Here is a 24,252-nt window from a genome sequence, read left to right on the forward strand (position 1 = left end):
TATTTGAAATTGCTTGGTAGTACTATTTACTTTTATCCCGAATGGCCAGCGATATGTGATGGATGAATATGAATAAAGTCGCATGCATACTACTCCCCCTGTTCCAATATAAATGGAGTATTTTTTTTTTTATGGGACTTTATGTAGTGTTATTTTGTGAGTTTAGTGAAGAGAATGAAGAAAGGGAAAAAATAGAGAGAGTGATGTTTTCATATTTAGAATTGTACTCCCTCCGTTCAGTAATGGAGACAAAACTTTTCGACACGGAGATTAAGAAAAAATTGTGTTAGGTGAGTTAAGTAAAAAGAGAATAAAGTGAAAAATGAAAAGGTAGAGAGATGAAGATAGAAAAAAGTAAGAGAGAGTAAAGTAGGTGTGGAAAAATGTGTTGACTTTTACTAGAAAGGGAAATAACTCTATTACTATGGAACGGACGGAAATGGAAAAACGCGCTATTACTATGGAACGGGGGGAGTATCATTTAGTGTGGGATATTCCAAAAAAGAAAATGTGGTAAGTAGGACAGAAAGAGTACTAAACATGGATAAATTTAGTAACACTTCAAGGGGTGGAGAATAAAATTTCAAGCTTTTTCTGTTCTTTTTATATATGTTTCACGTCTCACAATATATGTATCACTTACTTAGAGTAGGACGGAGGGCAGTCATGGAACTCCTCATTCTCTGTTGAATCTGAATTACTTGGATTCTTTAATGATCGATATTGAACTAAATAATCCTCATTATGTTAAATTTATTTAATAAATAATATATATTTTATATATAGTCATACTAAATAATGTGTCGCGCATCACGCAGAGGTTAAACTAGTTTTATTATAAAATCAATGTACAAGAGTGACAGGTTAAACTAGTTTTATTATAAAATCAATGTACAAGAGTGACGTTCACTTTCAACTACCTCATTTTTTTTTATTTTTCTTCATAAAATCAAACAATTTCATTAAACTCTTACCTAATCAAAATGAGACTATAAATGCAGGACGGATAGAGTAGTATGATAGATATTTATATAACTACCATCTATAACCATTATTTGTGTTTAGTCCATATTAATATTAATTATTTTTATTTCTTACTACAATATGTTACAATCATTTGTGTTTAGTCCATATTAACATTAATTATTTTTGTTTCATATATATATAGTGTTACTCAGATTCTTTAGAAATTATTACACCCTTTGTTTCCAGTTGAGTCATTTTCGCATTTCGGGAAATTATTTTTGTCCTTTTTCTTACTTTATTCTCTCTACTTTATTCACTTTTTACTTTATTCTTTCAACTTTTTTCTCTCTTTTACTTTTTTTATCTATTTATTTAGCGCACGCAACATCTCTTTTTAAATTCCGTCCAAAAAAGTTTCGCCTCAACTATGAGGGAATGAAGGGAGCAGTATTTTTATTACTTTTATAAGTTACATAGTACTCCCTCCGTCTCTGAAAATTTGTCACATATTTCCTTTTTCGTCCGTCCCTAAAAATTTGTCACCTTTCACTTTTACCATTTTTGGTAGTGGACCTCATATTCTACTAACTCATTCCCACTCACATTTTATTATAAAATTTATATATAAAAGTAGGACTCACATGCTACTAACTTTTTCAACCCACTTTCTATTACATTTCTTAAAACCCGTACCGAGTCAAATGGTGACAAATTATGAGGGACGGAGGGAGTACTATTTTACATCAAATATTAATTTGACCATTTTATTTTTCACTTATAAAATCAAAAGAATCAAGTAAGATGGCTAATTTTGATATTATAAAAATGATTCATTTACTTGAAACGTTCTAAAAGAAAATATAAATTTCTCCCTCTACTTCAACTAAGTTGAGTCCAAACTTTTGTGCATAGAGATTAAGAAATTATATATATTGAGAATTAAGAAAGAAGAATAAATTAGGAAAGACAAAGAGAGAGTAAAGTAGGTGATGCAATAAACTAATAGTGATTGAATATTTTATTTTTTATTTAAAAAAATAACTTAACTTGATCGGGAAATTTAGTTATGGACACCTAAAATGACAAAATTAATCATTTAATCATGTACGGAGCGACTAGTTTGCAGCCTGAACCAGCTCCACACAATTCATATTACATGATCGTTCTAACATAATTTCACTATATATAGCCACTACTTCTAGTAGCTTCGCCTCTTTGCTCGTGACTATCCATAATGTACTGTAAAATTTAAAAGCATACAACAATATTTTACAAAATGGATTAGTTAACGAACTAGCTAAGTTATGGTTCAAACGGTCATATCAATTGAACTGCTACATTGTTACAAATATATAGAACTAAATACTCCCTACGTCCCATGATTAGAGTGATTAGAGTGAGCATTTTAACTCGTCACGAGTTTTAAGAAATGTAAAGGGAAGCATGTTAAAAAGTTAGTGGAATATAAGTCTCATTTTTATAAAGTACTCCCTCCGTTTTGCTATAATTGAGTCATTTTTTCATTTCGAGAAGTTTCTTCATAGTTGGGTCATTTCTATATATGGTAACTTTTTTCTCTTTCTTACTTTATTCTCTCTTACTTTATTCTCTTTACTTAATTCACTTTATACATTATTCTCTCTACCTTTTTCCTCTCTCTTACTTTTTTATCTATTTATTTAACACACCCAATATTCATTTGTAAAACTCCGTGCCGAAAAGTTTCGCCTCAACTATGGCGAAACGGAGGGAGTAGTTTATAATAAAATGTGAATAGAATATGTTAGTAAAATACGAGGTCTACTTACTATTTATAATAAAAGTGAAAGTGGACTAATATTGTGGGACGAGCCAAAATGATAAAAACTGACTCTTATTATAAGACGGAAGGAATATAATACACATATATATATATTAAATTTAGTAATGATAAAATATAGTCCCCCGTCAGCCATTTAATGTTACATTTTTACTTTTTCATCTTTGAGTCAATAAATTTCTCATTTATTTATACTATTTTTTACAAGTGAATCTCATATTCCACTAACTCATTTTACTTTAAAATTAGTTAGCATATTAGTATATCCCGGGTCCTATTCTAATGCTTTTAGCATCCTAATCCAAAATCAAAATTAAATCTCCACCCTTGAATTTTAAAATGAGTGGATGAGATTAAAGCTCACAAAATCTCAATAAATAGTAGACAAAATATCAACAAAAGGGTAATATCGTCATTATGTTATCATATGATAATTTTCGTGAGTGTTTTTTTATATCAACATTGTGTATTACAAATATCAACAATATGACATTAGAATATCAACACAAGGACAAGAAAATATCAACACATTTTTATTGAGATTGGACATGCATAATATTGAGATTTTGCCTACAATATATTGAGATTTTTTATTGCATTTGTTGAAAATAGCTGCTTATCAACATGTACGAAAATTGAAATATAATTTATCAAATTTCATCACCCGAACATCGTCGGAACATATGCAATTGAGATCTCGTTGGAATCCTTATTAAATTATCTTTAATTTGATATATTTTTTGCGAAAAAATAATTTAAATTGAGAGAGGTACGTAAATTTAAAGATTTGAGATGATTTTGAGGAGATTTAGTTAGTTATAATTACTACATGTAGGATTTGACATTAATACCCTTTTAATTTAATTAATAATTATTTAAATTTAAAATATATTACACTTGTCATTATATTAACCACAAGATCTTCTAATCTAATGGTTGAAAATTGGTCTCAATTTGGGATTGGTAATTAGTTAGCAATTGATTAGATCCCTAGTATATCCCTATATCACAAAGAACATTAAATCTTACTATATATAATTAATTATATTTATAAATACACAAAGTATATAAAAATAAATTTAGTTAATGATGAAATTTAATTAATCTTTTGTTAGTATATATAATGAAATATATAAATTATTAGTAAACGTAGACATAAAAATTTAATATTTTATATATAAAAATAAATAAAGTTCATATTTGTTAAAACATGTATGTGAAAAAAATATTATTATATCAAATATATATAGTTAAACATGAATTGTTATACTAATATCTATAGATAATAAACATAAATTAAATGTACTATAAAAATATTATATTTAGAAACTATAAACTATAATTAATAATATATTAAAAGTATTATGCCATATCTATATTTATTTATATATTATAAAAATAATAATTAAGATTTAATGACTAGTAAAATATATTTAAAATTAGGAAATAATAATTACTAGTATTAAATATGAACAATTACTTAAAAAAATATATAATTAAAAATAAATTATTATTTTGTGTATGTTTAACGTATAAAAATATATAATTTTTATAATATTTCATAAATTAATTGTGGTAGAATGGTATATATGTTAGTCGTTTGAGTTGTTGATCTTGTGACCTTACAAACACAAATTTGTACTCTCTGTCCCACGTTAGGGACGAAAGGTAGATTAGTATTGTTATACTCCCTCCGTCCTAAGGAAGATGACCTCTTTCTTTGGCGGCACGGGAATTTATGCAATTTTATTTGATGTGTAGAGTGGAGAGAATAAAGTAAGAGAAAGGGAATAAAGTAGAGAGAAAAATGTTTCCATTTATGATAATGAGTCATCTTAGTTGGGACAAATTAAAAAGGAAAATGAGTAATCTTTAATGGGACGGAGGGAGTACTATTGATTGAATTAGTTTCCGTGAGCGGAAAAGAAGTACTCCCTTGACTATTAAGCCAATGGAGGCGAGCTCATTGCCTCCAATTCCGCCACAACCAAATTCACCCCTACCGTATAGCCAAAATTCACCCCTACCGTATAGCCAAGCCCAGCACAACAGAATCCAGCCCAAGACATCGGATACCAGTTGCGTCCTCATGCCAGATTATTAAGCTACACGATTTTCGTCGCAAATAAGGTAAAATATACTCCATTTCCATATTTTTCCTTATTTGCGCGATGTGATATTCGGTCTAATGATAAAATTTATGTAATTTTATTATATTTTCTTTATTTGTTCTTTTTTATTTGTATCGCGAAAGTCAAACTCCATAAGGTTTAAAATTCTATATATTCAAGGTTTAAAAATCATTGACAAATAAATTATACTCACTGCGTCTCATATAAATAGGCTAATTGGGAATACTATGAGTTTTAATTTGTAATTGGTAAAGTTAGAGAGAATGATAAAAAGTACCTAGTTGAAATATTGTGGATTTGTAGTGGATGGTGTGGTCCAAAAATGATAAAGTAAAATAAAAGAATAAAAGTTTACTATAAATGGATATTGACTATTTGGATGATGGAGTAGTTATTATCTCGTTCTTTTATCAAACCCTTTGGCCATGTTTGGTTGGCGGGAAAGTAAAGTTGGCAAGGAAAATGATTCCTGGGAAAATGAATCCCGGGAATATGATTCCTAGTAACTTTACTTTCCTGTGTTTGGAAAATATCAAGATTTTAAATTTATACTTAATTTAAACACCAAACTAAAAATATACTTATTATTTTTTTATTTATAAAAAAGAATAATATTGTACAATTTTTAATAAATTATGAATTATAAATAATAATAATTATATTATTATATTAATTACTACAATGGATAGTTTAAATATGGATTATCCATCTTAATATATAATAATATTAATTATTATTATAGTTACATGGAGTATTATACTCATTTATTATAATAATAAATACAATAATTATTATATTATAATTATAACATTTACGGATATTATAATTGAATAAAAATTTTATAAATTAAATTTGCACTATGACTTTATTGATTAATTATTAATTTATAAAATATAATAATTATTATTTATTATATGATTTATATTATATAATTTTATTTTAATTATTTAATAAATTATTAATTTCTATTATGAATTATTATAAAATATAGTTATAATTATGATAATTGTAATTGTAGTTATTCATTATTGTAAAACTAAGTATGATTTATAATTTTTTAATTTATTTTTAAAACATTGTCAATAATAATAATAATAATAATAATAATAATAATAATAATAATAATAATAATAATATAATACTGTATTGCTTAAATATGTAAGAATCCTAGAACTGAGAAAAAGAATATCTAAGAAAAGTTAGAATTCAGAATCCTAGAAAGTTGTACTAACTTTTCCTGTTATCGGATTTTGATTACTTTCCCAGTTGGATTAAAAACCGAAACAAACACAAGAATTTAAAATTTAAGGAATCAGATTACTTTTTCAGACAGAATCCTGACAACCAAACATGGCCTTTGAGTTAGACTGACTTATTCACATACATATTTCTTTTAATAAGGTTTTATTTATTCTCATGATCGATCATCTTTCTCAAGCCTCAAACGAGACAATTTAATTAAAATAGAACGAGGATTGGAGTTGAGACCTATTGTAATTTCTGCATTTCCACCAGTTTAATTTATACATGGATTTATTAACTATCTCGGTAGAGTTTAGTAATAAGCCATTGTTATAGTCCAAGACGTTCACATATTTTCTGGAAGACAATTCAATCAAAATTTTTATCCATTGCTAAATTGATTCAACCACCTTTCCCAATATAGATATTTCCCACATACCACGCTAAATATCCTCACCACCGCTCAAGACAATCCACAACTTCCCAAAGCAAAATCGTTTACACAAAAATGACTAAAACAGATACAGTTTTAGTTGTTCTCTTGAATTTACGTCGACTTTCTCCTTCAATTTCGAATGCCGAAATGATTATTACAACAACAATGAAGAATGCAGGTGATTTGAGACCAACGACAAAGCGTTAGCACTTAACTATTTATATCGAAAGATCTCAACAAGTTCATCACAACAAAAAAGAGACTATCTATATACAAAAACTTTGAAAGGTCTAGACGCATAGAGGTAGCAAAAATGGCGGATTCCACGAACCGAACGGATCAGATGATCGTATGCTACGCTCCAACGATGATCACAACGAATGGAATTTGGCAAGGCGATAACCCTCTCGATTATTCCCTCCCCCTCTTCATCCTACAGCTAACCCTCGTCGTTGTCACCACCCGTATCCTTGTCTTCGCCCTCAAACCCCTCCGTCAGCCCCGTGTCATCTCCGAGATCCTTGTAAGTCTCCAAGTATATATTGCATTTCTTGGAACATAGTACCATATTTATTTATGTAAGTCTCTAAGTATATATTGCATTTCTTGGAACATAGTACCATATTTATTTATGTAAGTCTCTAAGTATATATTGCATTTCTTGGAAGTTAGAACATACCATATTTATTTATGATACTATTTTGGTAAGACATATTTATTATGTTTACTGCTTTCTTATTGCAAAAAAGTTGAAACCCCAACCCCAAGGGCCCCACACATTCTAGTCCGACAGTATTGTGATGTTTATTGCTTTCTTTAAATGCAGGGTGGTATAATCCTAGGGCCGTCCGTACTGGGAAGAAGCAAGAAGTTCGCAGACACGATATTCCCACTAAGGAGTGTCATGGTTCTCGAAACCATGGCGAATGTAGGCCTACTCTACTTCCTCTTCTTGATCGGGGTGGAAATGGACATCACTGTGATCAAGCGCACTGGTAAGAAGGCGCTGGTCATCGCGATCGCAGGCATGATCCTCCCATTCCTCATAGGCGTCTCCTTTGCTTTCGTTCTGCACGAGAAGTCCGAGTTTGTGAGGCTAGGCACGTTCATACTCTTCCTCGGGGTGGCCCTCTCTGTCACGTCTTTCCCTGTTCTGGCTCGCATCCTCGCAGAGCTCAAGCTTCTCAACTCAGAGATTGGGAGGCTGGCTATGTCGTCGGCTCTAATCAACGACATGTGCGCGTGGATTCTGCTAGCCTTTGCCATCGCCTTAGCAGAGAACGAGGCTGCGTCTCTGGCTTCCCTCTGGGTGATTCTGTCGAGTGTGATGTTTGTTGTTTTCTGTGTGTGTGTTGTGAGGCCTCTCATTTGCCGGATGATAGGGAACTCACCGGAGGGGGAATCCGTTAGTGAATTCTACATCTGCCTCATACTCACCGGAGTGATGATCTCGGGTTTCATTACTGATGCTCTTGGCACACACTCTGTGTTCGGTGCTTTTGTTTTTGGTTTAGTCATCCCAAATGGGCCTCTTGGTATAACTCTTATAGAGAGGTTGGAGGATTTCGTCTCCGGCCTTCTCTTGCCCCTATTTTTCGCCATCAGCGGCCTCAAAACCGACGTCTCTTCTATAAAAGATTTCAGCACTTGGGCTATTCTAGCTGTCGTTATCGTTCTTGCCTGTGCCGGTAAAGTTGCAGGCACGCTTCTTGTCACTCTCTACTACAAGATCCCGTTCTACGAAGGCCTCACGCTCGGTTTGCTCATGAACGCCAAAGGTCTAATCGAGATGATCGTGCTCAATGTCGGAAAAGATCAGAAGGTATTTTGCTGATTTTGTGCCCAAAATTCAGTTGTGTATGCACTATTCATTGTTACATGTGTATATATAACAGGTTCTGGACAACCAAATTCAGTTGCGTATGCACTGTTTTATTATAGATGTCAACACGAAGACAGTTGTATGTAAAAGAAATTTAGTTAGCGTACAAATCTCTTCATGTTGACATCTATAACATAGGCTAGACTGTTGACATAGTAAGCAGTTAGCAAATAGTTGGCCACTGATCACATCCCTATATATATAGGTTCTGGACGACCAAGCATTCGCTATTATGGTAATTGTAGCAACCGTGATGACGTCCGTCATCAGTCCAATCGTGACATCCATATACAAACCTGCCAAGAAATTCGCACCGTACAAGAGAAGGACCATACAGAGAACGAAACCAGATGGCGAGTTCCGTGTCCTGGTGTGCGTGCACACTCCCAGAAACGTCCCGACCATCATCAATCTTCTAGAAGCTTCCAACCCGACCAAGAAGTCCCCAATCTGCACGTACGTCCTCCACCTAGTCGAGCTGACTGGCCGCTCCTCGGCCATGCTCATAGTCCACACAGCCCGAAAATCCGGTCGGCCTGCCCTGAACCGAACCCAGGCCCAGTCCGACCACATCATCCACGCCTTCGAAAACTTCCAGCAGAACGTAGGGTTCGTATCGGTCAATCCCCTTACCGCCATCTCGCCTTACTCGACAATGCACGAGGACATATGCGAGGTGGCGGAGGACAAGCGCGTTGCTCTGGTCATCATCCCCTTCCACAAGCAGCAGACGGTTGATGGTGGGATGGAGGCCACGAACCCGGCCTTCCGCACCATCAACCAGAACGTGCTGGCAAACGCGCCATGCTCAATAGGGATCCTGGTCGACCGGGGCCTCACCGGGTCGAACAGGCTGGCCGCCAACCAGATCGCCCATCACGTGGCGGTTCTGTTCTTTGGCGGCCCAGACGACCGGGAGGCGCTGGCGTACGCCTCCCGGATATTGGAGCACCCAGGGATAAACCTCACGGTGCTCCGGTTCACGCCAGGGGAGGGCGGCGACGCCGCGGGGCGGGCGCAGAGTGGGCGGGAGGTCCTGACGGTGGACACGGACAACGATCGGGAGAAGCAGATGGATGCGGAGTTTATCAACCAGTTTAGAGCGAAGACTTCGAGCGATCCTTCAGTTACTTACACGGAGAAGTTTGTGAACAATGGGGAGGAGACGGTGGCGGCGATAAGGTCGATAGATGTGATTCATGACCTGTTTATAGTGGGGAGAGGGGAGGGGCAGACGTCGCCGCTGACGGCGGGGCTGACGGATTGGAGCGAGTGCCCGGAGCTAGGGGCGATTGGGGATTTGCTTGCGTCGTCGGATTTCGCGGCCACGTGTTCGGTGCTGGTGATGCAGCAGTATGTGGGGGCGGAGGTGTTTGGGGAGGCGGCGGCGGGGACACCGGATAGTCCCGGTCAGCTCCATGATCGGCCGTTTGATTTGGGGCGGCGGACCTCGCCGAGGGGGCTTACGCAGCCGTGATGGCTGGCTAGCTATGTAATCAGAATGAAGTTTTTCATGGATTCTTGTTGTATGGAGTAACTTTTTTAGTAATTTTGTATAGATGAATGTTAGGAAGGTTTGTATGTATAGTTTATATTAATGAAATTCTACATTCCGTTTTACATATTCCCAACCGAGATTTTAGAAAAAAATGGTCGCTTGCGTTTTGAAATTTGCGATTAAATTCGCTGACCTTTCAAAATATTGAATTGAGACATGCAAATTTTTCGGAATAAGAGATTTTTATGTTTTTCTCTTTTTTCTCTTCCTTTTTCTTATTATTTCACTCATAAAATTTATAAATCGGCCAAACTATTCCTATAATATTTTCCTAGTCCAGTCCTAATAGTGATCTCTTTGTACTTTATCTTATATGATCTTTTATAACTTTCACTATTTAGCTACAACACTTTTTAACGCATAGAGTTCTTTACTTTAATGTACTGTATTTTTCGTTATGTTTAGAATTAAAGAATCATTTCTTCTCCGTGGATCGACATTTGGTTCAAATTTGACTGAATTTTGTGCATTGTTTTATAAACTCTAATTTTTGAGCATTAGTTTCTCTTTACACATACATGAACTCGATACGTGTGTGCGTTAGCACATGTGATCGCGTACGTATACGAAATGACGAATAGTAAAATTATCCGTATTATAAAAAATAATCAAGAAAGAAACGTAATTAATTTCATAAACTGCATCATAAAACGATTGACATTTTCAATTCGATTCCTTGGGGTTCCAACTTAGGAGTAGACCACCAAGAGATCCCATACACAAATTGCATGACACAATAACTAACATTATTCAAGTCTTCCTTCACACAGTACATATAAAAACACACAAACATTAGTAAAACCACACACATAATCTTGATTAATAAGCATAAAATTCAAGCTTCAAATGAACGAATTAAGTTCGCAGCTCAAGCGCAGAGGAAGTCCCTCGGGACTTCCCTGCTGCACACATTTAGGAGCAAGGTGAGAGCAATGGGAAGACTAATGTTGAGGCCCAAAATGTTAGCCCTAATCACAGTGCAAAGGCAGACGGCGGCCTCAAGATCGGCCAGCCCTTGGACTAGGGTGCAGCATGGGGTCACGGGTGGCGTTCCAATGGTCACGTTAAGAAGGTTGCCGAGCACGTTGGCGCAGATGCCCAATTTTAGGGCATCTCTAGGGCATGATGAGTTTCCCGGTTGTTGGCTCGGTGGAGTCGCAGGTGGCTGGCTCGGTGGAGTCGCAGGTGGCTGTCTCGGTGGAATCGCAGGTGGCTGACTTGGTGGAGTCGCAGGTGGCTTGCTCGGTGGAGTCGCAGGTGCCTGGCCCGGTGGACTCCCGGATTGCTTGCCGCCCGATGGAGTCCCTCCACACGGGCTAGATGGGGTGCGCGGTTTGGGGTTCGGTGAAGTTCTTGAACCTGGTTTTGGGATCGGGTATGTCCAAGCAGTGGTCAAGGAGAAGGATATGAGGTTGAGCAAGAGCAAAAGGGCAAGTGATGTGTTTCTCTTAGTGGCCATGGCTACTTTTTTGTTGATGCAAAAGTGTTGAAGGGATTAGGTTTTTATAGAGATATATTGTGTGGCTTATTGATACTTAATTACTCTATCCCTTAAAAATAGAAATTCTTTTCTTTTTGATCCGTTCTCTAAAAATAAAAACCTTTTATTTTAGGAAAATTCTCTTCATCTAATAAGGTGAGACTCATTTTCCATTAGAGCGTGCACAATAGGGAGCCGCGGCTCCCTATAGCAGCGGAAACGGAGGGCCGTGGACGTGGCTGAGGGAGAGGGGGGGCGGTGGACGGGGATCCTATTGTGCGGCGCCGACAAGCCGCGGCGAGGGCATGGCTGTGGGAGAAGGGGGGCTGCAGCGGGAGGCGGCTTGTCAAACCACTGTGGACACTCTTAACACACTTTCTTTCTATATCTCTTTTATTTTATCAATTTTGCATTAAAATCAGTATATTTTAGAAGTTTCTATTCTCATGAAACGGAGGGAGTATATTTTACTGCTTGTAAAAATTTGGTTGGAATTTAGCCGGGTCCCATCTATTTTAACGAATTTTGGATACAATGCTAATTTGAGCTTGGCGTTTTATTATGTAATTAAGTAGGTACTCAATGAGAATGCATGCCAATTTGAGGATGCGTCTTATTGTGTTATTCATTTGACGTTCAAAACAGTGACATGAAAATGACTAAAGCTATAATAAGGAAACTAGATAGAAAGGGTACTTTTCGTCCTATTTCACTTCTTAGCCACAAGATTATACAGCATACCAAAATGTACTAGTGTAGGTGCATTCTTTCACAAGCAATTATGTCCGAGTTCTATATGTAAACAAACTACACGGGAGTAGAGAGCGACGTCATGTTGGGAGGAGTGGTCTAATTTTAAGCGCAACAAATAAATAAATCTCTCCAATTTACAAGAATACGTTAGAACTTAGAAGCACAATAGACTAACAACTATGACCATCTCCAACAGTAATGCAAAACCTAAAATGCAGTAGAATATTTCCTTCAAGGTACTAGAAAACCAATCTTATTATAAGTTTTTGAAGAAAAAATACACATATTTAGGTTGGGTCTTATTCTAATGCTTATAGCACCCTAATCCAAAATCAAGACTAAATCTCCACCCTTGGATTTTAAAATGAGTGGATGAGATTAAAGCTCACAAATCTCAATAAATAGTAGACAAAATATCAACAAAAGGGTAATATCGTCATTATGTTATCATATGATAATTTTCGTGAGTGTTTTTTTATATCGACATTGTGTATTACAAATATCAACAATATGATATAAGAATATCAACATTAGTACAAGAAAATATCAACACATATTTATTGAGATTTTTACATGGTTTTATTGAGATTTTTTGATGTATTTGTTGATAAAAATCTGAGTATCAACATTTACGAAAACTAAAATAAAAAATATCAAATTTCATCATCCGAACGTCGTCGGAACATATGCAATTGAGATCTCGTTGGAATCCTTATTAAATTATCTTTAATTTGATATATTTTTTGCGAAAAAATAATTTAAATTGAGAGAGTTACGTAAATTTAAAGATTTGAGATGATTTTGAGGAGAGAGAAAGTAGTTAGTTATAATTACTATATATAGGATTTGACATTAATACCCTTTTAATTTAATTAATAATTATTTAAATTTAAAATATATTACACTTGGCATTATATTAACCACAAGATCTTCTAATCTAATGGTTGAAAATTGGTCTCAATTTGGGATTGGTAATTAGTTAGCAATTGATTACCTCCCTATTTAGGTTTACACTAAATCCATATCAATTATCAAACACTTTTAGTTTATTACATTCAAGTCCAAATCATTTTATATTTATCAAAATAGAAAGAAAAAGGAAGGAAGAGAAATTAAAATGCAGAGAGAAGAACTTACAGAACAGTGCGGCGTGGAAAAGAACAGTGGAGAAGAAGATGATTCTATTAGTTAACCTAATTTAATTATATTAATATTTGGTTACTTAGTTAATTAGTGGGATGACCCGTATTAATATAATACACATTTTTATTCATTAGTTAAACTTATATTAATCATAATACTACATATATATAATTGGAAAGAGTCAGTATATAATTGGGTAGGTTTTGTTTTTCAATATCAAGAATTATTTATTTTAAACCAATACGTCTAATGTCTAGTATCAAACTAAATATGCTATTAATTATAACAAATAATTGTTAATCATTAAAATGATACGTACACAGTATGGAAATTCTACAATAGGAAAACATTAAGGTGTGATATTTTTTATAGTATTTTTATTGTATTTAAATTTTTAAAATTATGTGATCTTTAATTTAATAAATAATAGATTTCTTATATAATTATATTGATTAATAAATTTTATTATATTATTTAATTTAAGTTAAGTTATTAACAAAGTGTCATGGGGATTAGTGTGTCATTTAGATAAAATATATAGGCATGATTGAAAAGTATGAAAGATAAATAAGTGGAGAATATTCTTTTTGGTTTGAGTTTAGTGTAAATGGTTGGAGTAAAATCAATAGGTTTGAGTTTAGTGTAATGGTTGGAGATGCTCTAATGTAGCTGAATCAATGAGATAATAACAAGTGATATCAGAAAATATCAAAACCAAGATTTTACGTGGAACACTCCTCATCTCTTCAACGTGAAGAGATAAAAACCATGAGACCTACTGATCTGCCAAATCCTCGATCACCAAGGAGAGAATACAACCAAGAATTTTACAATGATATCCAGTCTTAACAATACAACGAAGGTACTAGACAATAAACACAACTTCAAAGTATGAGTAGACGAAAACATTGGTAGCCACGTTCAAATATTAATAACTTAAGATCTAACCGTTCAAACTCAATTTCCTTTGGTCCGAATGAAGTTTGGCAAGTCATCTACCTCCGATTAAAATTTCGGGGACGATCGGACAACGTTTGGACCTCCGATCATGATGAAAACCAATACTATGTTCTGTAGGAAACTTGAACAACACACTTTTTCTCTTCTTTCTTTCTACATGTTTTTCTCTCACTTTTCTCAATATTACATGGCTCCTACACGGTAGTTTTAATATGTTTTCCTTTGACCTATTTAATGGGTAAGTTCCATTTGGGTCTTTTTCCACAAGTTGAGAGCCACTTCCTCCGTCCCAAGGAAGATGACTCATTCCTTGGGTGGCATGAGAATTTATGCAACTTTATTTTGTGTGTGAAGTGGAGAGAGTAAAGTAAGAGATAGATAATAAAGTAAAAAAAAATATGTTTCCATTTTGAGTAGTGGATCATCTTAGTTTGGACAAATAAAAAAGGAAAGTGAGTTATCTTTAATGGGACGAGAAAGTATAACCTAACAAATCTGCCGACTCACTATTATGTGGAGGATCTTGTCATTCTAGAAAGAGAACAACAAACTTCAAAATTACATCTAACAAAATCTTGGTCAGCATACTAGTACGATTATCACCCATATGATCTTTCTCAAGTTCAATCAACTTTTCATTAAGCACGTGACGTATCCAAAGATGCCTCGCATCAATATATTTTTACTTGGAATGAAAAAGTAGGACGCTTTGCAATTTGTATTGCACTTTGACTATCACAAGTATGACATGGTAACCAAGTTCTAGAACCTCTTCAAATATACTTCATCTGTCCCATAGAAATAGGTCATATTTCATTTATCATTTATCACACATAAATAGTTCATATCCATTTATGGCTATCTTTTTCTCATTCTCGTTTTGTAACACCCCGACTTTTTCTATCTTTTTATTTGTTCTCGAAAGGAGGTCGTTTGTGCATCTGAAAAATTTTCGTCTTTGCTTCTTTTATCGATAGAAGGATTTTACTTTTGGGCCTATAGCAATTATTCTTTTTCTATCCCAATTTATTCATTTTTCCGAGCCCAATTCACTTTGTGGAACTATTTTTTGAAGTCCACAGTTTGGAGAAGCCTGACTCTGATTTTAAACGCATGAGATATTCCTCCCCTCAAATCTGTTACCAAGAAATCTGGCCATGAGTCACGAAACCTGAAAAATAGGAATGAATCGGCAACTACCTACATATATATATATGCATTCTACCTCTCAAATCAGTTTCCTGCGAAGAGAAGTATGGAAGAACTGAATTAGAGAAAAGAGATTAGAGTTTACCAAAGTCAGATTTGTTTTCGTTCAAAGCCCAAAGAGAAACCGAGAGATAGAGAGCGGTAGCCTTCAAACAAATTCATCAACTCCAATAGTAAAACTCACCCAAATCGGCTCGCATGAACAGCAGCAGCGGGCTGATGAAACTCCGAGAGTGCAGCGGTGGCGATCCCGGCAGTGGCAGCAACAGCAGCCGCGACTCACGGCGGTGCTGCAATGCGAGAGAGAAAAGGAGGAACTCAGCCGCGAGATTGATGGAGAAATGGAGGAGAGTTCTCTTTTGATTTCGGATCGGAGATGTCGACAGAATTTGAAAGAGGAAAAAAAAAATAGAAGGAATCAAGTGACTGTTGATTTCAATATGGGGCTGTGTTGATTTCAATTGGAGATTTTTTTTAGAGAGAGTAGACGGAGAGGAGATGGAGAAGAGAAGAAGAGATATAATATTCTTAGTTTTGTTGTTTGGGCCAATATTTAAACATTAGAAGTTGGGCCAAGGAAATAATGGAGTTGGTTGTGTTGAACATGGGCCAGCAACTAGTAGAGTAAGGGATTGGATTTTTGTTAAAGAGTCTGGCTGCTTTTAATCGAAGTGCGCGGGTTTCAGAATTTTCAAAATAAGATCGAGGGGAGATTTTTTTTGCACGCCATTTGAGGACGGAACAGAAAGATAAAGTTGAGGATTTAAGTGAATAAGGTGGACGTTTTATCCTACATGATTGTGGAGGGTTATATGAGTTATGTGCTTAAATTCCAATGTGCTTAAATTCTAAATATATTGTGTCATGCCGTATTTTATTTTAGAGGATGTGCCTATATGATCGCCTAGTGGGGAGTGAGTCCCTACTAGATGTTATGATTTTAATCGAATTCGGTTTGTCTAGGGAGGGAGTCTCTATTCAAGTTAGTGTACACAAAGGGGATCATGCGCTATCTTTCGAGTTGGCCGGTCTGATGATCGAGAATGTGGCCACGTTCTCGTTTCACATATGAGGTTCATATATGGTATGAGGAGAGAGAAAAATGGGTTGTGTGGCCATACTTCTAAACGAGTATATATTTTGGTGACTCGGTCTTTTTTAAAACCCCAAGTTCACTTTTAAATGTTGACGCAATATTTTATGGAAATTATTTTGGCATGTGTTCACTGGGTACACCAAGTACTCAGCTCTGCATATGTTTTAAAAATGTGCAGGTTGAGTTGTGATGAGTGCGGTGGGTGTTGAGCAAGGCCGTTGAAGAAATTTCAATATTTAGATGTTCAGAATGTGTCATGTCTTCACACGTGGCATATTCCTTCTCTCGAATGCTTCCGCTGAGTAGTTGTCATTCTTTTGAGTTCTTGTATTGCTGAGATAATATTCTTTTTGAGTTGTTGATTGTTGAGATACTCTGACTTTATTCGAGCTATTTCCCATTTATTCCGAGCTATAGTCGAGTTGTGTTTTTTTCCCCCTTTCTTCCCCGCTTCTTTAATCCTCCCCTAGTCGCGATCAACCGTGTTTTCTATCCTTAGAAAATGCAGGCGTGATACGTTTACTTTATCATTTATGGGTCCCACCATCCACTACACAATTTCAACTACTTTCAACTACTTTTCTCATTCTCTCTTGCTTTGCCAATTGTGTATTAAAACTTGTGTCAATCCTAATTGGCCTATTTTTATGGGACGGTGGGAGTAACATCTCTTTGCACGCTTTTGTAGTTGCAATAAACTCAGCTTTTTTTTGTCGACAAAGCTACACATTTTTTCAATCTAGATTGCAGAGGAACAACTTCTCCTGCAAAAGTATTCAAGAACCCTGAAGTAGACCTTAAGGTATCAACATCTTACATCTCCAGTCAAATTAAAATCTATATAACCGGTGAGTACGAATTTTCCATCTCCAAATCAAGCTTTAAATTTGGAGTACCTACAAAGATATCTCAAAATCCATTTTACTATATATTTCAATGCTCTATTGAAGAGAATTATGCACAGTAAACCAACTGCATGAGCTAAATTGGGTATTGAACATACATCAGATTAACAATATTAGAAAAATAAGGAATATTATTTATTTCTTCATTTTCTTCAGCAATGGATTGAATCTGTTTGTTACTCAACTTCATATGTGTCGTCAATAGAGTGATAACCGGCTTAGCCTTCTCCATTTAAAATCTGCCAATGTACATTTCTTCTGATAGCCACAATCTCTCTTCTTTTTTATCTCTTGATATGCTTATTACAATTATTATCTTCACTGGCCCCAAATATTTTATTTTGAAGAACTTGCTCAACTCATGCTTCAACTAAGAAATTCTGAAAACACTTACATATCATTAACATAAATCAATAAGATGATAAAATCACCCAGGGAGAAGATGCATTGTCTTGCTTTAGCATCTAAATTTGACCTCTTATCTCTAGGAAAATGAACATATGTTTTGCAACAAAACACACTCAAATTATCATAAGAGGTATTCTTTCATGTCCAAACATTTTCTGGAACATCACCCTGCAAAGCAATCGTAGTATTCAGATTAATAACAAAAGCAGCAACATATAAAGCTTCTCCCCAAACTGATTAAGGAAGTTTTTAACTCCAATACAATGCATCTAACACGATCCATCAACGTTTTATTAATCATTTTTGCCAACCCTTTCAATTGAGACATCTTTGGTGGCATCTGTCTGATCCCTTGTTATGACTTATGAGCATTGACCGATTGATTTTTTTTAGACTATTAGATTTCAGCCACACCAGACATATACTCTATGTAATTATCATCTACTAGTGTAGCTGTATAAGTGATCCTTGTTCCACTAAGTACAAGATATCTATATATTAAACTAATCATGCGTGCATCTATATCTATTCCAAATATTCACATACCGTTGAAACTAACTGATAATATGATATTATCATCACGTGATATTATCATTACATTCTCTATAATTGATACACTCGGATTTTGCACTATTTTAAGGCCATATTTTGGTCCGTTTTGAGTGTCAAAGTTGCACTACACGTCCATTAATTGCAGATTTTTATCTATTTTAGTATATTGCTGTATTTTGTGAGAAATGTGCATATTTGAGCCTAAAAAGATAGCTAAAAGTCGAAGTTGGAAATCTAGAGCTTTCGAGACGTCCAGCGGTCCGCTAAGCCAATAGCGGTCCGCTCCGAGAAAGTTGTGCTGAAAAGATGAACACGCCTAGCGACCGCTGGGGTGTGCGCAGCGACCGTTCCAAGAGATCCAGAAGCTACGTGATGATTGTTGTTCAAGAGGCAGAGGCTACGAATCAACCCACAGCGACCGCTGGCCAAGGTGCAGCGGCCCGCTGGAAAAACGCGACGCACAGAGTTGATCTATTTTTTCCCCAAGATTTACCATACTTGGCTACTTTTTGCCTTAATTAAGGATGCTCAAATTTATGGCTATATATACTCCCTCAAACCTCTTCAACAAGGATCTTCTTTTTGCTGCATAATTCCAGAGCATAATATTTGAGAGTTCATCTTTGTTCATCAAAGTGCAAGGGTTTTGAAGAAGGATTCAAGAAAAAATTAAGGCTACAAGGATTCAATCTTAGGATTTTATTTGATTTAGTTCTTATTTTCTTTATGATTTTCCTAAAAACTATGTCTTTAGATTATTCTACCATGTGTAACTAAATTCATAGAATTTTAGAGATGTGTTAGTAACGATTTTGGTTATACAATTCCTTTTTATTTAATATCCGTTTTGTTTTTACTTTGTTTCTATTCAAAGTTCAGGATAATTGCTTCACGTTTGATTGACACATTCTGTGATGATCTAATAGACTTGCTACATAATCATGAGAGGAGGTTGGTGAGTTAGATTGACTTAGTTGACACTACAATTAGCTTCCCTTAAAACGACAAACTGAGAGTGGGGACTTTTCAAGGGTCTTAGGAGCTTTAGGGAGTAACAAATCTAGGATTAACGCCCCTAGTGAAGTAATCTACGTTTGTACCGCATGGGCAAAACTTAGGCGACTCGTCCTACTGAAGTAAGAATTGTGCTTGGGTGTTGTAGTTGGAATTTGTATAACCATAACTGTGAAAGCACATCCCTGGAATTCCCTTATCTTATCTGATTTATCTCTGTGTGTTATCTGCTTAAGTTGTTTAATTCTGTTTTTAAAGTTTTTATTTTCAAAATTCCAAAAATCTTTCGGTTTTTCAAATAGTGGAAGAAACTTAATAGAAGGTAGACAATTTGTGATTGTTTTCTCTGTGTTCGATTTCCGATACTGACCATTAACTATACTATTTCTACCCTGTATACTTGCAAGTATTTTTAGTGCTAATAAAAAGTGCATCAATAATAATAGCTTACAAACATGGTAGATCATATATTATACCCAGAGCTAGGAGTTGGACCATTTTTCCATTTCAATACAAACTCAGAATCACAATCACCCATAAAAAAATATGGAGTAGTATAATAAAACAACAATAGACGTGATATACACTCTTACAACACATGTTTTTGCGCCAAAAAACAAAATTCCAAAATGAGACGCAGATTGATATATTTCAAAAAGAATGGCATGTCACGTCTTTAACTGACACACATTATGCACATGCGTGTTTACATACGACATATGGGTCTTCTAATTTGACCTAATTGAGATTGGGTTTGAATGATTAATCGAATGGGCTGAATTAATTCTAAGCCGGATCCTTATTTGAGTGGCCCAACTTGTTGAGGCCCGTTAAATACCGGAGGGAGCCACCGATTGCTGCCTGCGTGGCACCTCCTTGAGGATCACGACTTTTGGCCATTGGATTGATGGTTGTGTTTGTTCGCTGAGTGTAAACTATACTCTCTTATCCCTTCCTTCATTCATACGATACTCTCTCTCTCTCTCTTGGATATTTTGTGCTCCTCCTTCTCTCTAAAAACTTCTCTCTCTCTCTCAGCTTCGGTCTACACCGATCTTCTTTTCCGCTGACTCTCTCCCTCTAGTTAAGTGAGTGAAGAGTGTAGATCTGTAAACCCTTGTGTTGATAGATCGATTTGACGCAAGATTGAACGGTTAAGTTCAGATCTGTGGCAATTGAGTGAAGAACTTCGGGCGATTTCTTGTAATCTGAGAGACCTGTGACCTCTAGTGGTTTCGGAGGTGGATCTGAGGTGTGATGGTGATTTTCATGTGGTAGTTGGTTGGAGCGAAGTAGTAATCGGTAGATCCCTAGGGTTTGAGGTCTGATTTGTCTCGCGGTGCTCCCTTGTGACTTGTTGGTGAAGATAGAGCAGGTCTTTGGGCCTGTTAAGTTGCGTGTGCAACCTGAGCCATATTCTCATCTTTTAACTTGCTTTCTGTGGTTTGTACTTGTTTAGATCCGAGAGGATCTTGCTTACGTTTACTGACTTGTGTATCTAGTGTGCAGGTAACACAGTGACTTAGCTGGAATTCTGATGCAGAATAACATCAGATAGCAGCTAGGGTTTTTTCTTTTGTATTACTTGTACTTAGTCGTAGTCTGTAAACCTTGTATACTCTTTTTTTATTACGGCTTGTATCTTCTGAGATTAGCCATCTCAGTAGCGGCGTAATTAAAAAGAGGTCCTGATAATTAGTGTATCACAAATGATCTATCCCTACGGTGGTATCAGAGCCACGGAGGGGACCATACTTAGATTCTTGTTCCTTTACATGTTGGTGCTTCTGTAGTTGATTGCAGGTGGCTTTATAAGCTGAAAAATGAGATAGATGGTATTCGGTACAAGGCCAGATTAGTGGCCAAAGGGTTTAGTCAGCAAGAGGGGGTAGATTACACCAAATTATTTGTTCCTGCTGTGAAATTTACTACTGTCAGACTTATTCTTGCTTTATGTGCTTACTTTAATTAGGAAATGTAACACATGGATGTCAAAGCTGCTTTTCATCATGGTGATCTTGTTAAACCTATTTACATGAAACAGTCTGAAGGATTTGTTGACCCCAAGTTTCCCAATCATGTTTTCTTATTGAAAAATGCTCTATATGGCTTGAATCTGTCCTTTAGACAGTGGAACATCAAGTTCAATACTTGTATACAAAAGTTAGGCTTTGTTAGGAGTACCTTTGATGCATGCATCTATGTTAAAAATCTTGGTAATGTTCATGTGTTCTTGTTGCTTTATGTTGATGACATGCTTATTATGGGACCCTGTATAAAGTCTATCAAGTCTATGCAAACTGCTTTGTTTTAGAACTTTGACATGAAGGACTTGGGTGATGCTCTGAAAATATTAGGGATTAATATTTTCAGGGATAGAAAGGAGTCTATCCTGGTGCTTCACCAAGAGCCTTATGTGCATAAGATTCTTCAAAAGTTTAATATAGTTGGTGCTAAATCTGTTTATGTTCCTTTAGCTGCGCATTTTTTACTGAGTAAAGATCTTTGTCCTAAGTCTGATGATGATATTGCTGCCATGAAAAAGATTCCCTATTTCTGTTCCTTTAGCTGCGCATTTTTTACTGAGTAAAGATCTTTGTCTTAAGTGTGATGATGATATTGCTGCCATGAAAAAGATTCTCTATGCAAATGCTATTGGTTATGTGATGTACTTGATGGTTAGTACTTGGCCTGATATTGTTTATGTTGTTTCTGTGCTTAGTAGATATATGTCTAGTAGATTCCCCATGCAAATGCTATTGGTTCTGTGATGTACTTGATGGTTAGTACTAGGCCTGATATTGCTTATGTTGTTTCTGTGCTTAGAGCATCTCCGGTAGCGCCCTTCCCACTAGGACTTCCAAGAGGACTTCCCACAAAAACCTCCTGCCACGTCACTAGGACTTCCCATCCTACTGCACAATGTAGGACTTCCACTAGGACTTCCCGAAATAAAATAAAATCACAATTATTGAATTTATACGTTTCAAATTTACGAAATTTAACGAGCCGTATATATAGAGTTGGGCTTGAAGAATGTGAGATATGTTTAGGCTGGAATATGTGAGATAGGTGGAATATGTGAGATAAATGGACCTGGCTGGAATTGGGCTTGAAGAATTAATCGAATGGGCTGAATTAATTCTAAGCTCGGATCCTTATTTGAGTGGCCCAACATGTTGAGGCTTGTTACTTACATGGGAGCCACCGAATGTTGCCGCGTGACACCTCCACGAGGATCACAACTCCTGGCCGTTGGATTGATGGTTGTGTTTGTTTGCTGAGTGTAAACTATATTCTCCTTTATCCCTTCCTTCATTCATACGATACTCTCTCTCTTTCTCTCTTGGATATTTTTGTACTCCTCATTCTCTCTAGAAACTTCTCTCTATCTCTCATCTTTGGTCTTCGCCGATCTTCTTCTCCGCTGACTCTCTCCCTCTGGTTGAGTGAGTTAAGAGTGTAGATCTGTCAACCTTGTGCTGATAGATCGGTTCGACACAAGATTGAACGGTTAAGTTCTGATTTGTGGCGATTGAGTGAAGAACTTAGGGCGATTTCTTGTGATCTGACAGACTTGTGACCTCTAGTGGTTCCGGAGGTGGATCTGAGGTGTGATAGTGATTTTCGTGTGGTAGTTGGTCTGAGCGAAGTAGCAATCGGTAGATCCCTAGGGTTTGGGGTCTGATTTGTCTCGCGATGCTCCCTTGTGACTTGTTGGTGAAGATAAAGGAGGTCTTTGGCCCTGTGAAGTTGCGTGTGCAACCTGAGCCATATTCTCATCTTCTAACTTGATCTCTGTGGTTTGTACTTGTTTAGATCCGAGATGATCTTGCTTACGTTTACTGACTTGTGTATCTTGTGCAGGTAACACGGTGGCTTAGCTGGAATTCTCATGCAGAAGAGTATTAGATAGTAGCTAGGGTTTTTTCTTCTGTATTACTTATACTTAGTCGTAGTGTGTAAATCTTGTATACTCTTTTTGTATTACGGCTTGTATCTTCTGAGATTAGCCATCTCAGTAGCAGTGTAATTATAAAGAGGTCCCGGTAATTAATGTTGGTTTTGCAGCGAAAATCTATTTAGTTTGATTGAAAGATTTACATCTAAGCATGCTTTTTCAGATTGTAAACTTAGAATCATGTTCAAACAAGCATATAATCACAAATCGTATTGAATATACGCAATTAAATAAAACATACCGTAGGAATTCAAGAGTTGAATTCAATCACCTTCTTCAATTTATCTCAACCACATATCTTCTAATCTGTTCCCTTTAACTCGAGATTGACCTTCGTGTGGGCAAAGCTTGTAAAATCCTAAATAACCGGAGAAGAATTGAAGACAGAAATCTCTAGGTTGAGGAACCCTAAATCTCAAAATTTCACTCTCTTACAGATCGCAGAGAACGAAAATTATCGCTTAATTAATTATGTCTTCTCTTCTTCTCCCTTTTATATTAAGTTAATTATTTTTTGCCAGACCAGGGATCTATGGAGGATTAGATTGGGACTCAGTTCAGGCTTTCACTAATTAAATTAAAACTAATTTAATTCAAGTCCAAACTTAAATATTATTATCATCCACTATAGATATAATATTGACTGCCCGTCCAAACCGAAATTACGAGTAATCCGGGACTTCCTCTTTAATTAAATCATTTCTTGTGTTAAAGGTATAAATATCCATTAATTAAT

General features: G+C 35.8%; 2 protein-coding genes across 2 annotated transcripts; one reads left to right on the plus strand and one right to left on the minus strand.

The window, feature by feature from the left end:
- Positions 1–6,905: 6,905 nt before the first annotated feature.
- LOC125194684 (cation/H(+) antiporter 15-like) lies at positions 6,906–10,005 on the plus strand. The gene is made up of 3 exons (XM_048092927.2): positions 6,906–7,118; positions 7,422–8,417; positions 8,683–10,005. The coding sequence occupies exons 1-3, from the start codon at positions 6,909–6,911 to the stop codon at positions 9,952–9,954; spliced, it is 2,478 nt and encodes an 825-aa protein (XP_047948884.2). The 5' UTR covers positions 6,906–6,908; the 3' UTR covers positions 9,955–10,005.
- Positions 10,006–10,640: 635 nt separating this feature from the next.
- On the minus strand, positions 10,641–11,523 carry LOC125196914 (uncharacterized). The gene has a single exon (XM_048095579.2). It carries the CDS (start codon positions 11,492–11,494, stop codon positions 10,904–10,906), a length of 591 nt encoding a protein of 196 aa, XP_047951536.2. The 5' UTR covers positions 11,495–11,523; the 3' UTR covers positions 10,641–10,903.
- Positions 11,524–24,252: the final 12,729 nt, after the last annotated feature.

The sequence above is a fragment of the Salvia hispanica genome, chromosome 4 (assembly GCF_029641045.1).
Source record: "Salvia hispanica isolate PSC_SH4W2 chromosome 4, Shi_PSC_v1, whole genome shotgun sequence".
Taxonomy (NCBI): domain Eukaryota; kingdom Viridiplantae; phylum Streptophyta; class Magnoliopsida; order Lamiales; family Lamiaceae; genus Salvia; species Salvia hispanica.

Bases quoted from the DNA above. Each gene is read 5' to 3' on its own strand.
- LOC125194684 (XM_048092927.2), top strand. From the start codon at position 6,909: ATGGCGGATTCCACGAACCGAACGGATCAGATGATCGTATGCTACGCT. The intron at 7,119-7,421 runs GTAAGTCTCCAA...CTTTAAATGCAG, and splicing joins GTGTCATCTCCGAGATCCTT to GGTGGTATAATCCTAGGGCC. The intron at 8,418-8,682 runs GTATTTTGCTGA...CTATATATATAG, and splicing joins ATGTCGGAAAAGATCAGAAG to GTTCTGGACGACCAAGCATT.
- LOC125196914 (XM_048095579.2), bottom strand. From the start codon at position 11,494: ATGGCCACTAAGAGAAACACATCACTTGCCCTTTTGCTCTTGCTCAAC.